Source organism: Sapajus apella, unplaced genomic scaffold (genome assembly GCF_009761245.1).
Source record: "Sapajus apella isolate SASKATOON/1434 unplaced genomic scaffold, GSC_monkey_1.0 scaffold38, whole genome shotgun sequence".
In the NCBI taxonomy this organism is placed as follows: domain Eukaryota; kingdom Metazoa; phylum Chordata; class Mammalia; order Primates; family Cebidae; genus Sapajus; species Sapajus apella.
The window spans coordinates 1,649,012-1,663,408 of record NW_022436978.1 but is presented as its reverse complement, the minus strand read 5'-3'; the positions used below and the strand labels follow the sequence as shown (position 1 = coordinate 1,663,408).

General features: G+C 60.2%; 1 protein-coding gene across 8 annotated transcripts in view; it reads right to left on the bottom strand.

Annotated features, from left to right (window-relative positions):
- The window catches only part of ALS2CL (ALS2 C-terminal like), a 24,976-nt gene extending 13,854 nt beyond the window's left edge, over positions 1-11,122 (bottom strand). For 2 of the 8 annotated variants that reach the window (XM_032297995.1, XM_032297992.1), the window contains exons 1-11: positions 10,619-10,707; positions 10,314-10,438; positions 6,769-6,895; positions 5,502-5,700; positions 5,048-5,113; positions 4,415-4,580; positions 3,766-3,897; positions 2,968-3,087; positions 1,444-1,502; positions 1,241-1,307; positions 589-785 (exon numbers count right to left, since the gene is read on the bottom strand). In XM_032297995.1, coding sequence (XP_032153886.1) covers positions 589-785; positions 1,241-1,307; positions 1,444-1,502; positions 2,968-3,087; positions 3,766-3,897; positions 4,415-4,580; positions 5,048-5,113; positions 5,502-5,700; positions 6,769-6,895; positions 10,314-10,438; positions 10,619-10,676 — 1,316 coding nt within the window. In that variant the 5' untranslated portion in view covers positions 10,677-10,707. Of the gene's footprint in view, positions 1-588; positions 786-1,240; positions 1,308-1,443; positions 1,503-2,967; positions 3,088-3,765; positions 3,898-4,414; positions 4,581-5,047; positions 5,114-5,501; positions 5,701-6,768; positions 6,896-10,313; positions 10,439-10,618; positions 10,708-10,748; positions 10,993-11,047 lie in introns of those variants that run through there. The other 6 variants (XM_032297997.1, XM_032297998.1, XM_032297999.1 and 3 more) reach the window with 6 other exon arrangements.
- Between the last annotated feature and the right edge of the window lie 3,275 nt (positions 11,123-14,397).

Below are 14,397 nucleotides of genomic sequence, written 5' to 3'. Positions count from 1 at the left end.
GGTACTTGAGGCTGTGGCCTTGTGAGTCCCTTCTGTTCTCCAGGTCTGTTTTCCCAGCTGCGTCATGGGGTTGGGCCACATGGTCTGTAAAGGCTTGCCTGTCTGTGGGGTCACACAGGCCTGTGATTGAGGCCAGCTCACCCTATCACTTGCCCTGAGACCTTGGGCAGGCCATGCCCATCACTAGGCCTCAGTTTCTGTACCTACAAAATGGGTAAAAGCACTTACAGAGGGCCTTTATGAGGACCGACGGACACAGAATGTGTGCAAACCATTTCACCAGCAGCAGATACAAGAATTATCCTCCCACCCTCCTAAGAACGGAATGGCACCTGCAGGCTCTAAGGCCAGCACCCAGTGGCTACCCCTTGTTCTCTAGTGTCACCATCAAGACTTTATTTGGCACAGGCCACCTCTGGGCCAGGCCCAGTCCAAGAGGACTTAAGAGGGACTCTGAGAATTGACTGTCCACAGGGAGTAACCGTTTCTGCTGCACGCGCTGAGACTATTTATTAGGTTTATGCGCTGCTATCTGCCTCCAGGCCCCTGAGGAGCCCCACCTTGCCACCCAGAGCTCCCACCACTCACTTGCCATGGGGCCGGCCCCTGCACCACTCGCCCTCGTAGGTGGCCTGGCAGAGCCGGCCCTCCGCGCGGAAGGTATATGCTGCACAGCGGTGGGCAGGAGGCTCGGGGGGCTCCAGGCCAGCCCCCAGCACAGGGAAGTCCTTCTTCCCTCGCAGGGCCTGGCGAACGGCCTGGGTCACCTTCCACTGCCAGACGGCCTGGTAGAAGGGGAACCCGGGGAAGTGGGTCACTGCTGCTGGAGGCTTTCCCTCCAAAAAGCCTTCTGGCACAGCTCTAGGTCCCACCCCTCCACGTGCCACCCCCTACTCCGTTCTGTCACCTGGGGGACCCTTCAACTGCTCCTTGCTGCTCTCTGAGGCCCTCCACCCAACCTGAGATCCTCCTCCACAGTTTCAGGGCCTGCTCAGAGTTGGTCAAACAAGACCCCAGGGCAGGGATCAACACAGGACCCAATTCTGTCTTTGCAAAGAAAAGCACCCTGTTCTTTTTGGCATTCTAATGCCCGACCCGGATTTACTCTGACCCGGACCCCAGAGGCCTGCCAGCCGCTCGCCGCCGCTCCTGTGGGGCCCTGCAGGGTTGCATACTTCTGCCCTCTTCCTACCCGGTCCTGGGACCGTACTCCCGAAATTCGCAGCTCACCCACACGCACCTGGCCCTGGGAGTCCTTGGCACAGAAGGAGAACTCTTCTTCCGGCGTGAGGAGGTGAAATGTGCGCCTAGACAGACGGAGGTGATGAGTAGGCCCCAGTTCTGTCCAGGAGGATGGAGGGGCCCAAGCCAGAGCCCCGGGTGTGGGCACGTTATCATGGGGTAAAGGGAAGGCCTGGGGCATCAGCCGAGGGCGTTGCTCACCCGTCCTGCCCAGGATCCACCCACACCAGCCTCAGATCAAAGCTGTGGACGTTGTGGCCCTAGAAGAGGACGGACACAGGCGTCATCAGAGCCCAGGCCAGGTGCTCACCCACTCTCTCGCCCAGGCTTGCCCCAAGCTCAACCCCGCGTGGCTACCGAGGCTGCTCTGCCCAGCTCATCCAGCACCGAGCCCCTCTCCCCTCTGGCCTGCCCCCGCCTGGGGGCAGCTCCTCCATGTCCTTTCCAGCCCTGGGCCTGGCCAGGAACTCGACCAGCCTCCAGCGCCCTGTGGCCAGGAGAGTGGTCTGGAAATGAAGCTGGGACGCAGTCAGCCTCTGCTGGAAACCTCTATGTCTCCTGCTGCCTGGGGGCTGAGACACTGCTGGGCCTAACATTCACAGCCTCACAGCCCACTCCGGGCTCCTGTGTTCCCAGCTCTCACCGCTCCACAATCGCACCTTCCTGAGCTTGCCCCAACCTCTGCTCACTGTGAACCTTTGCTCATGCTGTTCTTTCTACCTGGAATGCCTTCCTGCTCTGAGGGCCAGAAAAAAAGCCCCTTCCTCTGGAAAATTTTGTGTAGCAACTTCCTGCCCGGCCCAGGCATGCTGATCACTGCTCCATACCAGGAGGCGGAGGTGAGAGCCCAGGCCTGAGGGGTGAGAAGGAGCTTGCCAACCACAGGCCATGGACGAGAAACAGCCCAGGAGACACAACAGCATGTGCAAAGATCCAGCAGCAGGAAAGGGCTAGCACAGGGAAGGGACAGTGGCTCATCAGTGTCCCTGGAACAGAGCGTGAGGTCGGGAGTGGAGGGGAACTCAAACTAAATCAGAACCAACCCCAAAATCAGGCTTCAGGGCACATCGGTGTAGGCTGGGCAGCAGCATACCTCAGGCCCCATCCACCCTGTCTGCAAGGGGGTTCCAGGCCAACCTTCTAAGGGGCAGAGAAGACAGTGCAGCTGACCTCGCCAGGGCAACATGATTCCAGGGAGACAAACCACAGCTGGTGACTGGCCAAGCAACAATTCCCAATCCCAGGCCTGGCTCTCTCCGACTTCCACAATGCTGAGAGCCCAGGCACTGCTCCTGTGGGGCACTTTTCTCTAGAGGCCTTCTCATCCAGCCCTCCTCAGTCACTCATGACTTCCTGTCTGGGGTTCCTCTCTCATTTGAGTACAAAGGGAACTAAGAGTTGTCAGGTGTCTGCTATAGAACACATTTACTCACAATGACCCCCACTTTCCAGATGGGAAAACTAAGGTGAAGACATTTAACCAAGGACACCAGCTGGGAGGGGCTGAAGCGGGGACCAATCTTGGACAGCCTTTCCCCTCAACCCATGCTCCTCTGGGGACAGCTCCAGCTGACCACCTCTCCCCAGCACTCTGCCTTTCTGTCCGTGACCATCCCTCCAAGCCCACGTGCTCAGTCCCAGCACCGTGTCCCTTTCCTGCTCCTCTTCCAACCAGAACCCAAAACCCTACTGTGGCCCCAGACCCCGGGTCAGCCCCACCCCAACCTGCAGCAAAACGAGGACATCATCGAAAAGCAGCACACGCTCAGCCCGCAGGGGTGAAACTGTCACGGGCACGTCGTGGCTGTCCTGCAGGAGTCTGTGAGCAGGGGTGCAGAGGACATCCTGGTGGGGCAAAGAGGACAGTACAAGGCTTAGGAACCTCTGTCCTGCAAGCTGCCAGCCACCCTGCCACCTCCCTCTGTACCCCAGACACCTCCCAGGGGCCTCCTCCAGTGGACCAGGTGTGCACCCTGAATCAGTGATGGACAGAAATGCACAGGTGATTCATCTCTGGCCTCTCCCAGCAGGGCAGCAAGTCTCTCTCTCAAAGCTTCAGTGTCCTCTCCCACACCTGTGACCCGGCCCAGCCATGCCCTGTCAGTCCTCTCCTGGGACTCAGCAACCCCGCCTCCCTTCTGCAGTCCTCTGCACTCCTAATTCTCCACACCAGGTCCAAGCCTGTCACGCCCTCAGGGCACACGGGACTCTCCTCCCTGCAGAGACAGTCCACACCATGGCAGGCAGTAACGAATGGTGTGATCGGTGACATCCTCAGGAGGGGGGTGGGTTTTGCTGACTGCCTCTTCTCTAGGCCAGGTCAGGGCCTGGCCCAGGACATGCTCAGCAGACGGATAAGAACAGCTGGACAGAGGGACCTGACAGACACCTAGTTCAGCACCACTTCCGCTTCCATATGGGAAAACTGAGGCCCGGAGAATACAGCCAGCAGCTCAAGCACCCCAACAGCTCCATGCCCAATGTGGAGCCCCTCCCTCACTGCCCCTCGGGCCCCCAGCTCACCCTTGGCCGGCCTCTCAGGGTGTGCCAGAGAGCCTGCATGGCCGCAGCCTGGTCCAATGCCTGCTTCATGAAGGATTGCAGGTTCCCAAAGACGGTGATTGCGTTCACCACCAGCGCCCAGGATGGGTGATGCTGAAGAGGGACAGGGCAGCTAGTGAGCAGGGAGCTTGCTGGAATCTTCCCCCACCTGGCGATAGCTCCATAGTCTAGTCCTGACCCCCGCTGGTCAGGAGGCCTGAATCTAGGCCAAACTTTGCCCTTTTCTCCCTGATGGCTCCTCTTCTGCTGGTGGGGCAGCGGGTAGAATATGAAGGTGCTTCCCCAGCTCAGCCTGGGGCCATGTGTGCCCACTCCCAGGACACGATTCCACCCCTGCTCTCTGGGTCTCTGCTGGCTCTACCAGGACAGGGCCACATGCCTCAGACACCTAAGGGAAGGGCAGTGCTGTCACCCACTAAGATTCCCTAGGGCAGAACTGTGTCTTTGGAACCCCTCCTCAGGGCTGGACCACGTCCCCCATGTCCCCTGGAAACCCCACAGCAGGGCTGATTCCCTCAATCCCCCGCCCCTGAACTCGGGTTCCTGAGTACAGGCTGAGCCCTCAGAGTCTGGGCCCTGTCCCCCCACAGCTGCTGCCCCTTGTACCCACCTCCCCAGTGGTGTCCCCGAGGCTCAGCAGGAGGAGCACGTACTGTTGCACATGATGGGCGAGTGGCTGGTGGAGGGCCTGGCCCAGCGATGCGCCCACCGAGCCCTCTGAGCTCAGGCCTGACAGCAGCTGGCGCAGCGCCTTCCGTTGGCCCCGCCAATACTCGCTGCGCATAGAGAGGGCCACACACCACCTTCACCCCCTCATCCATTCCTGCACCCACACCGCGGCCTCCCTGCCCTGGCGAATCCCCCCAGATCCCAGGGCCAGCCCCAGGCCCAAAACCTCGACCCTATCAGATCAACACAGTGCCTGAGTTACCCTCACAGGTTTAGGAGCAGTATCTCAGGCTGTGAAGGGATCACTGACCACAGCCATCCACCCTGAAGGTGCCCCTCCTTCCCTGGCCCAAGGCCAGCCCAGCCAAAGGGGGTCTGGACTCTGTTCTTGGCCTCACTAGGCCTTCCCTCCTTCTCTTCCAGTGTGGATCAATGCACACTTGTAGAGCCAGGAGTCCTCCAGTATGAGTCATGGGCTGTGACACCCGCTGCTCTGGGGCTGGGGCTTCCCCAACCCCACCCTCACCCAGGCACTCCTCCCCCCCTCAGGGGCCCGCACCAGCCCTGTGCTCACCCTCTCCTCCTTGCTGCCTTCTGGAAGGCCTGCACCACCATGCAGCTTGTGTAAGACTTGATATACCTGCAGGCAGCACAGACGACACACTGCAAACCCAGTCCCCAGCCCCACACCTAAGCTACTGCTCCCTGGGGTCCCCAGATCCCACCCACTACGCAGCTGCAGCCCTGAGGGTCCAGACAGTGGCCTGGCTCTGGGCATTGGAGACCTCAACTCCTGAGCCAACAAGACAATTCTAACATACAGTCTCTCTTCCCCAGGAGGCCCCAAGGCTCAGTCTGGAGAGTCTGAGCCTGCTGTAAGAACACCCAAGCCCAGGTGAGGCTGACCCCAGGCACCAAACCTTTGCCTGAAGCCTGACCCCTGGGAACCCCAACCCCAGCTGAACCTAAATGCCAGGTGGCACTCTGACCCCAGGGCTGAGCCCCAGCCCCCCCTCCAGGGGTCTTACTCCACATGGGCCTGCAGGACACGGTCAGCATCTCGCAGCAGCAGCAGGGACTCCAGACCGGTGGAGTCCGGGTGACGCAGCCTCTCCTGCAGTGAGTGCAGACTTTCCTCCGTCACTTCCCAGAGCTGCTGGGAGCTCTTGTGCAGCTGTTGCAGGAGCTGCAGGCATTCTCTGCCCCAGGAATCTGAGGGCTCTGGGGCTGGGGAGGGAGTACAGCCACACTGTGAGTGGGGGACGTGGGCATCACCTCCCAGGGAACATGCAGAGGCCCTGGGTGTTCACATGAGGGCCACCAGCACAGGCCAGCCCTGGATCTGTGGCAGAGTCCTGCATCCCTGGGATCTACAGGACAGAACTGGTGCACCCTAGAGCTGAGTAGGGGGAGGGCAGGCTGGAGCAGGGGGCAGCACCCTCGAGGAGGAAATAGAGGTATACATCTACCTCCTCACTTACCAGGGATAACCCTGAGAACCTTAGGGAACTAAGTGCACACACAAACTCCCCCCTCGCTCTGGGCTTCCTCGTCCTGGACTCCTCAGATCCAGAATGTGGAGTCCACAAGGTCACACAGTCCTCTGCCATTTCACAGATGCACAGAGGCACCTGTCCAAGGTCTTACAAGTGAGACCTAAGCTGGAAGTGAAACCTACAAGTCCTGTGTTCCAGTCAGGGCTTTTCCTGGCACCACCAGGTGCCCTAGGTGGGAACAAGATGAAAATTCAAGCAGAGGACAGTCTCCAGTCTTTCACCCTGGGAGAGGAGGAATTCCATATCTGTGCACAGCCTGGTCTGGGCTACGGATGGCCAGACCAGGCTGTGCACAGATATGGAATTCATGGCCTGGCCCCTCGGGGTTCCTTTCAGAAGGGAGTAGTCGGGCCGAGCATGGTGGCTCATGCCTATAATCCCAGCCCTTTGAGAGGCTGAAGTGGGCGGATCACTTGGAGTCAGGAGTTCGAGACCAGCATGACCAACATAGTAAAACCCAGTGTCTACTAAATATATGAAAATTAGCCGGGCATGGTGGCAAGCGCCTGTAATCCCAGCTACTCAGAAGGCTGAGGCACAGGAATCACTTGAACCTGGGAGGCAGAGGTTGCAGTGAACCGAGATTGCACCACCTCCATCAGAAGATGCTGATACCAAGTGTCACCACTCCTATTTGAGGTTGAGAAAGCTGTGGCTCAGCGAATCCAACAAGGTAGGACTCCTGTCCCTGGGATCATTCCTAGGTGCCCTTCCTCCCTACTACAGAGCCTAGACTCACCAGCTAGAAGCAGGGGCTTGAGGACAAGGCTGTTGACACGGGCGAGGGTGGCTAAGAAGACCTCCTCCAGCCGCAGCAGGGCCGCCTCCTCAGGGCTGCACATGGCCGGGGTGCCGGACTCGGCCTCCTAGATAGGGCACAGGTTATAGCCCAATAGCATGGGCGGGAGCAAGGCCAGTGCCCATCCTCTCAGGCTCAGTGCCCAGAAGCAAGGTACGTGACCAGCCACATCAGAACTGAGCGGTGAGCCCAGATCACCTCACAGGGGAGTTCCTGGACTGGCACTGACCCCCTCCCTGCTCCCTGCCTGGGCCCAGCTGAAGGGTCCTTGAAGGAGAGAGAGGGCTCAGAGCTGCCAAGGGAAGCAACCCTTTCTTCCCCAAAGGGTAGATATTCTTTAAGCCCAGTTTGGTCTGCTCATTCCTCTGCTCAAACACCCACCATGGATCCCAAGTGCCCAGAGTAGTGTTAGTGGTGCCCTGGTCTTAGCCCCCTTTCCAGTGAGTCTCCTTTCAGGGACTCTGCTGTCTCTGTAAACAGGGACATGCCATCAGAGGAGTCCAGCCTTCTTGTCCTCGAGGCCATGGCTCGGGACTCCCTGTCACCCACAAGGCTGTGTAAGCAAGCAGAGGTTTGAGGGCATGGGGGAGTCTGGAGGCCTCCTGCTGGAGCCACAAAGGATGGGCAAGAAGTGAAGAGGAAGAGAGGACGCAGCATGCAAGGGAGAGAACTGTGAGAGCAAAGGCTCCCAGTTGTGAGGGCCCAGACTCCGAGGGCAGCCCACCCAGCAGCACCCCGAAGGGCCACAGCTTCTCTGTGCCTCAGCCGGCCACGGACAGTCATGGAGGACTTCAGGGCAAGGTAACGATGGGATCCAAAGTCAGATTTGGGGAGACGAACGTATGACAGCTGCAGAAGAGTTGGTGCCGGGCAGTGAGAGAGAGTTCTATGTGGATGGGAGCATGGTCCCCTAACCGGATGGAGGGATAGCTGATCACAACCAACCACCCTGAAGGGGGGCCTGCTGGACGGGTGGAGGCCCTTGGGGTGGGCAGGTGGGCTTGAGCCTTGAGATTTCCTGTCCTGGACTGAGGGACATTCCAATCAGCAGGAATCACCTGGGAATGCAGTGCCCTGCCTGGAGGGAGGGGTGATGAGAGTCCTGGGCTCAGACCCACCCCCACGGCCAGGCTACAGCCTCTACTTCAACAAAGCCCTCCTCCACCAGACCCTAGTACCCTCACTTGGCAAAGTTCATCTGCCCAAATGGCCTGATCAGATATCTGGGGCAGAGAGTTAGAGGGTCTTTTAGCCCAAGACCGCAGACTGTCTCTCTCCTTGTCTCTGACACTCTGAGGCTTTGGAGTTAGACAGCCTGGGTGGGGCAGGGGCCATAATCAGGCAGCCAATGATAAGCAGGTGACATAGACAGACCCAAAAGGGTGCATGGGAAGGGGTCTCAGCCATCCCCTCCCCACCCTGCCCGAGGGTGCCAGGGGGCATCCCAGGCCGCTGGCAGAGCCTACAACTCCCAGGGAATTGGCTCTGGAATGGAGTGGGGCGGGCCCCTCAGAGCTCTGGCCAAGGGCCCGGGCCAGGCATTCCTGCCCCACCTTTCCTGCTACTGCTGCTTCGGGAGCGTGAGGCTGCAGAGGGAGAGGCAGGAAGTGGAAGCTGCCTGACGCCCAGCTGCAGCCATCTTCTCCCTCTGTGGGCCCCTGAGGCAGCCCCAGGCCCCCAGGATACAGGGGACTCCAGGTCGGCTCAGGCAGACCAGGAGAGCCCAGCCAAGGGAATAGGAGTCCAGCCAGGGCCACCTAACTCACACCCGTGTCTCCCGAAACTGCTGGAATGGAAAGGCCCTTTGGGGACGACCTTTCTACTCTCAGCTGGCCATCAGCTGGGGTCTAAGCTAATCTTGGTGAGGATATTCAAGGCTGGCTGGGGAGGTGGGAGAAAGGGTAAGGCTAGGATGGGAGATGCAGACTGGGAACCAGTTCAGTGCAAGTTGAAAAGGTACTGCGGTGAATAGCTCGCCGCTAGGAAGACTTGAACACCACCATCCCTGCACTCTTCTGGGGGCCAGCACCCCAACCCCAGCCGACACCATACCTTGGCAAGGAGCTCTCTGGCCCTGGAGATGCCTCTTCTCCTCAGGTTTCCCGTCCCTTGTCCCCACTGCTCAGTCTCAGCGGCTGCCCCAGGAGCAGCTTCTGACCACCCCCTACACCTCACCTGGCTGCTCAGCTCTGGCCCAGCCTCAGCTCATCCACAGCCCTACTCCTCCCTGTACCTCAGCCATCCCTCTACAAAATGGGGGTTCAACCAGATCACAGCATTTTTTTTCTTTTCCTTTTCTTTAAATTAGAGATGGGGTCTCACTATGTTGACCAGGCTGGTCACGAACTCCTGGCCTCAAGTGATCCTCCCATCTTGGCCTCCCAAAGTGCTCGGATTACAGGCATGAGCCGCGGCATTCAGTCAAAGCAGATCACAGCTTTTCAAACGAATTAAGTCCCCCCTCAAAAGGACAAACAGGTGGAAAGGGGCTTCTCTGGGTGTAGGGAGCTGGTCCTTAGACTCCCCACCCCACAAAGCAGCCTATGACCATTGGGGTCCAGACTCAAGTTGGCAACTGTTAACCTGGGGGATCTTCCACATCTGTGGCCCCAAAGGGATCTCCAACCCTGGAAAACTAAGTCCCACTGCCCAGAGGAATGGGCAGAAGTTAAGCATGGCTGGGAGGCAGTGGGTTGACGTAAGACTGCGGTCGAAGCTGGGATTCGGGTTGGGTAGCCCTGAGGGGCCCAGCTCCCAGGCTAGGGAGTTTGAGGCTTCATCCTGGAAGTGATGAGGTGAGTGTAAGTACCGGGGTGAGGCAGCATGAATGTGCATGAATGTGCATGAATGTGTCAGTGTGCATGAGTGTGCACGTTTGCAGAGCAGGAGGAAGAGGGGCTGAACCTTAACATGAGGGCCCTGCAGGAGTGGCCCCTCCTAACCTTGTCCCAACCCCTGTCCCACCCCTAACCTTCCCCCTCCAGTCAAGGGCATGGCTTCCTCACCCTCTTCCTCCCTCCAGTTCAAAGGTTCCTTAGTGGCAGGCTGTGCCCAATGTACAGATGGAGAAACTGAGGCCCGGGACCAATGGGAGGGCCCAGAGACACTATCTGTAGAACTTGTGCAGTGTTCAGACCCAGACCTCTGGCTCCAGCCCAGCAGGCTCTCCTGAGCTAAGTGACTCAGAGAGGTTGGGCAACTCACCTGAGGCACACAGCAAGATCCTGGCAGGGCTGTCCTAAGACAGTCCTGATGCTCACACGGGGTGGGGCTGGGTGAGGACAGAACTAGCCAGTCACAGCATGCCTAGGTGCGTCAGTGGCTGCCCCTGTGGCTCTCTAACCAGTAGCCAGACCTGGTCTCTTCTCTGCATTCCTGGCCTCTGTCCACACTGGGTCCCTCCCAGGCAGGGTCACTGAGGCCTCCCCTATCCCCTCCCAGGCCTGGCTCCTCAGGCCCCTGACACACCTCCTCATGACACTCACTCTGGTATTTCCTGGTCTGCAGAGGCAGGGAAGCCCTGCTTGCTGTGGAGGCTTTTTCCTGGGCTGCCCTGGAAGCCCCTTCGTTGTCTGGTGCCCAGTGGGGGACAGTAGAGAGACGCACTGCCCTAGGGAGGGGGCGCTGAACTGTCACACCTGATCCCTCAGTCTCATGCTCGCCTCTCCTCCCACCACCCTTCCTTGGCCCCTCCCCTCCGTGGCTCCAAGCCTCTGGTCCTGGAATGAGCACCCCTCCCTGCTGTCGCTTACGTCCCGGCTTCCCTTCCTCTCCCTGCCCAGGCACACACTCAGTCGCTGGAGTTTCCCAGACCCGAGCTCCTGTTCCGGCCGCCAGGCATTTGCCATGCGGCTCCCATGCGAAAGGCCACCTCCTGGATTCCGGTGTCCTGCCCTTCCGCCCTAACCAGCCGGCGTCACCTCCTCCTGGCAGTCTCCCCGCGGGCCTGGCACCACGGCTCAGGTCGGGCTCCCGGCGCTGCCCCGAACTCGAGCCCGCGGGCAGCCAGGCGGGGAGGACGACGCTGTGAGCCCCGCGGGAGCCGAGGGGGGTCTTAGGAGGGACTCGGACGACCGGGGGTGGCTGCCGCCGGGACCGAGGAGCGGGGCGGGGACTGCGGCTGCCGAGGGCGTGCGGAGGCGGGAGCCCCCACCTGGACGGGCTGAGCGTGGAGCGCAGAGACCCGCCCGCAGACGCGCGCCCTCCGTTGCGCCCTTACCTGAGCGCTGTGGCTGCCCTGCGCCGGGAGTGCCCGCTAGGCTCCTCGCTTGCACCCCCTGCTGCTGCCCCTGCCAGCCCCGCCCCCTCCGCCCCGCCTCGCCCCGCCTCCGGGTGTTGCTCTGGAGTTACAGGGTGGCCACCGACGGGCCACAGAGGAGGTGGCGCGCGGCATTAATCCGTCCCGCCGCCCCACGCCTCTCCTGAGGTCTCCCTCTGTGGTTCCCCGGGATACCGAGGCCCCTGGGACCCGGCGCCCGAGGCCACCTTGCTGCCCCCTCCCCACCTTGCTGCCCAAGGGAGGGGGCGTTGAACTGTCACACCTCATCCCTCAGTCTCCCTTAGTGCGGAGACGGGAGCCCTCCACTGCTCTGCGAGCCTGGGGTGCAGCCGCGTGACCTCCCCAGTCTGCCCTGAGTCACAGAAGCTGGCACACACCGATCGCTGTGTGGGTTCGTGGAACTTGGAACCGATAGAAGGTATACTGAGGTGCCCTGCGGCCCCCTGGGCTGGGTGTTCATAGCCGGCTGCCCCTCCTGTATGACACTGGGGAGGCTTCCTTCCCCTCCACCGCTCCTGAATCTCAACATGGCCCAGTAGAGCATGAAGCCGGCCGGGTGTGCTTTGTGTCAAGGCCTGAGACCTTGAAAAGGGTGGCTGAAGACTGGTCTGGGACAGACCCCAGGGAGCAGGAGGGAACTTAGTTCAAATCTGTAACAAAGAAGCCCCCTGCCAGCCACCTGATCCCCCTCTGGCCACCAGGCTAGTCACTCGTTGCTCTCAATGGCACCCAGGTTCCAGTGAGTAGGAGGTTCAGGGTCCAAGGCAGCTGTGGAAGAGGAGAAAGGGCGACTCACCAGCCCCTACTCAGTCCTGAGGAGGTGGGAGGCATCCCCCATCCTGCTGGGCTGAAGGGACCTCCAGTGGAGGTAAATGGGGGCCTGCAGCCTGCCAAGCTCATCCCCCTGTCTCCCTTGGGTTGTCGCCAGGTGGGAGCTTACCGTCTGCCAAGCTGCACGTCACCCTTAGGCTTGGAGGGTTTCCAGCCTGGAACCCTTGCCTGAGTGACTGCAGGCCCCAGAGACCTCACCCTTTTGCCCCACATTGCTCTCCTCCTGGAGAGATCCTGCAGAGCCACCCCTCCCTGCTTCTCCATCCCTTCCCACACTGCCAAGGCCCTGCCCTAGCTCTGGCCTCCCCTTTTCCAGCCTTGCTTTTTTGCACCCCCTGCTGCCTGAGGGGCTCCATTCCCAAAGGCCCTGCTCCTCTGGTCCCCGCCTGCCAGAGGTGTTGCTGTGTTGGTGGGTGGGGGCTGTCTCAAAGGAGGTCTCTGGTGAAGTGTCCCTCTGGCCCTCTGGGAAAGCCTCCCCTTTCCATGTCCTTCGCCCCCAGGCTCCGGACTTTGGTCCCCACCAGCCTTCACAGCGCTGATGGCCTGGGGAACTGTCTGCCAGGGCACATGATCTCCCTGAGTCTACACAGCCTGGCAGAGCCACTGCCCCAGCAAGTGGAATGAACTCAGGCTTCAGGTTCTAAACAGGCCTCCAAGGTCTTCCCTGTGGGAATCCTGTGTGCCTGTGGGGCAATGGGAGGGAGCAGAACATTCTGGAAAGAGACTGGTATGCGGCCTTATGCTGCTTCCTCTTGCTGTGTGATCGCAGGCAATGTGTGGCTTCTCTGTGCCTTAGCGTCCCTGCTGGTGAAATAGTCTTACCTGCACCTCCTTCTTGGGGTTATGTGGGACTCTGAGAGGAGGGGCATGGTGGGTTCAAGGGGCTCCTTCAGGGATGAGCATGGTTTAGCAGATCCCCCTAGAACATGGGTGTGGGCTACCAGGCATCCGTGGGGTTTGGGAGGGAGGCAAGGGCTAGAGAGTGGTCATGGCCTCAGGAGGAGCATGTGGCCTCACCACTTGTGACAAACAGGGGCAGGTGGGGCAAGGCCCGTAGCAGGGCAGATCCGATCTTGTGCTAGGTGTCTCTGGGCCTCAGTTTCATCATCTGCACGTGTGGCTGAGGGAAGGCAGTGCTGCCTGGGCTCTAGCAGGAAGGGAAGGGCTCCCACGTGTTCCTCCCTAGAGCCCAGACTTCCTGTTCAGCCACACCTAGGGGAATGGGAAGGCTGGCTGAGCTCTGGGCAGCAGGCCAGTTCCTCCCCATTCCCTGGGTGACCTCATGCGCATTGCAAGCCTGGTTTTCCTATCTGCTAAATGGGGCAAGACCTGCCCAGCCTCTCTTCCAGTTCATTCTTGGCTTGGGGCCAGATAAGGCCTCCAGTAGTGCCCAAAGGACAGCCTCTGCTGAGCCCACCTGCCTCAGTCCGCTGCAACACAGCCAAGGGCCCCGGCCAAGCCTACCACAGATGTGTATACACCCACCGGCAGCACTCCCACGTCCGCTGCCCGAAGATACAATTCTACCGTGGGGAACAAGCGGGTCCCTGTGCCACGTGGACCCGTCTACCCCTGAACCCACTGGTAAGTTGCACAACTCTAGTGGCAGTCCTGGGTACACATGTGCCCAACCACAGGGACACAGGCTGGCACACTGGTCCAGGGAACGCACACGTAGGTGAATGGCACCTGTGATTCTGGCAACCCTGAGACTCACACTCAGCCACACACAAAGCTGCATACAGAATCCACAGGCACTCCTGTGTGCACCAGTGCCTTAGCGCACAAGGCACATGCTCGAGCGCACACAGGTCCGACACAGGCCTGGCCCAGCCCCACAGCTATTCCGGGCTGAGCCTGGGGCCAAGAAGGTCAGGGATAGCCAACTCCCGGCAGGCCCCAGCTGCTGCACCATAGGCCTAGGCTGCTCAGCTCCCACCCCCACCCCAGGCTCAGTCCCTGGATCCTAGCCTAGCTTTGTGATTGGGGGGCCTCATTTCCTACCCCCAGCTTCCCCAGAGCTAACCCTTAAGCCCTGTGGTTTCAGACTCTAGGAGAGAACTTTCCACAGGGTGCCCTGGCAAGTACCCCCTGCCTTGCTCACAGCTTCCAATCCACAGGCCCTAGAGGCTGGACTGGGTCCCTACAGGAAACTCACAGGAGCTAAAAATAGTACAGGAGGGAGAAGCAGGGTTCTGCAGGCCAGCATTCACAGCACCATGTATGGAGGGGACACCGTCTTCCCGGAAACAAGGCTGGGGGACCTGGAGTCCAGAGCTCCCCAACCCCAGACATGATGGCCCCAACTGGGATTGGGGTGCAGGGGGGATGTGGGGGCCCTCCTAAGAAGCAGAAACAGTACTGGACACTGGGCAGTGCCCTGGGTTAGAGGCAGAAGGCTGAGTTGGAGGCCACAGTTGCTGCGTGACCTTAGGCAGGGCATAACCCCCTCTGAAAAG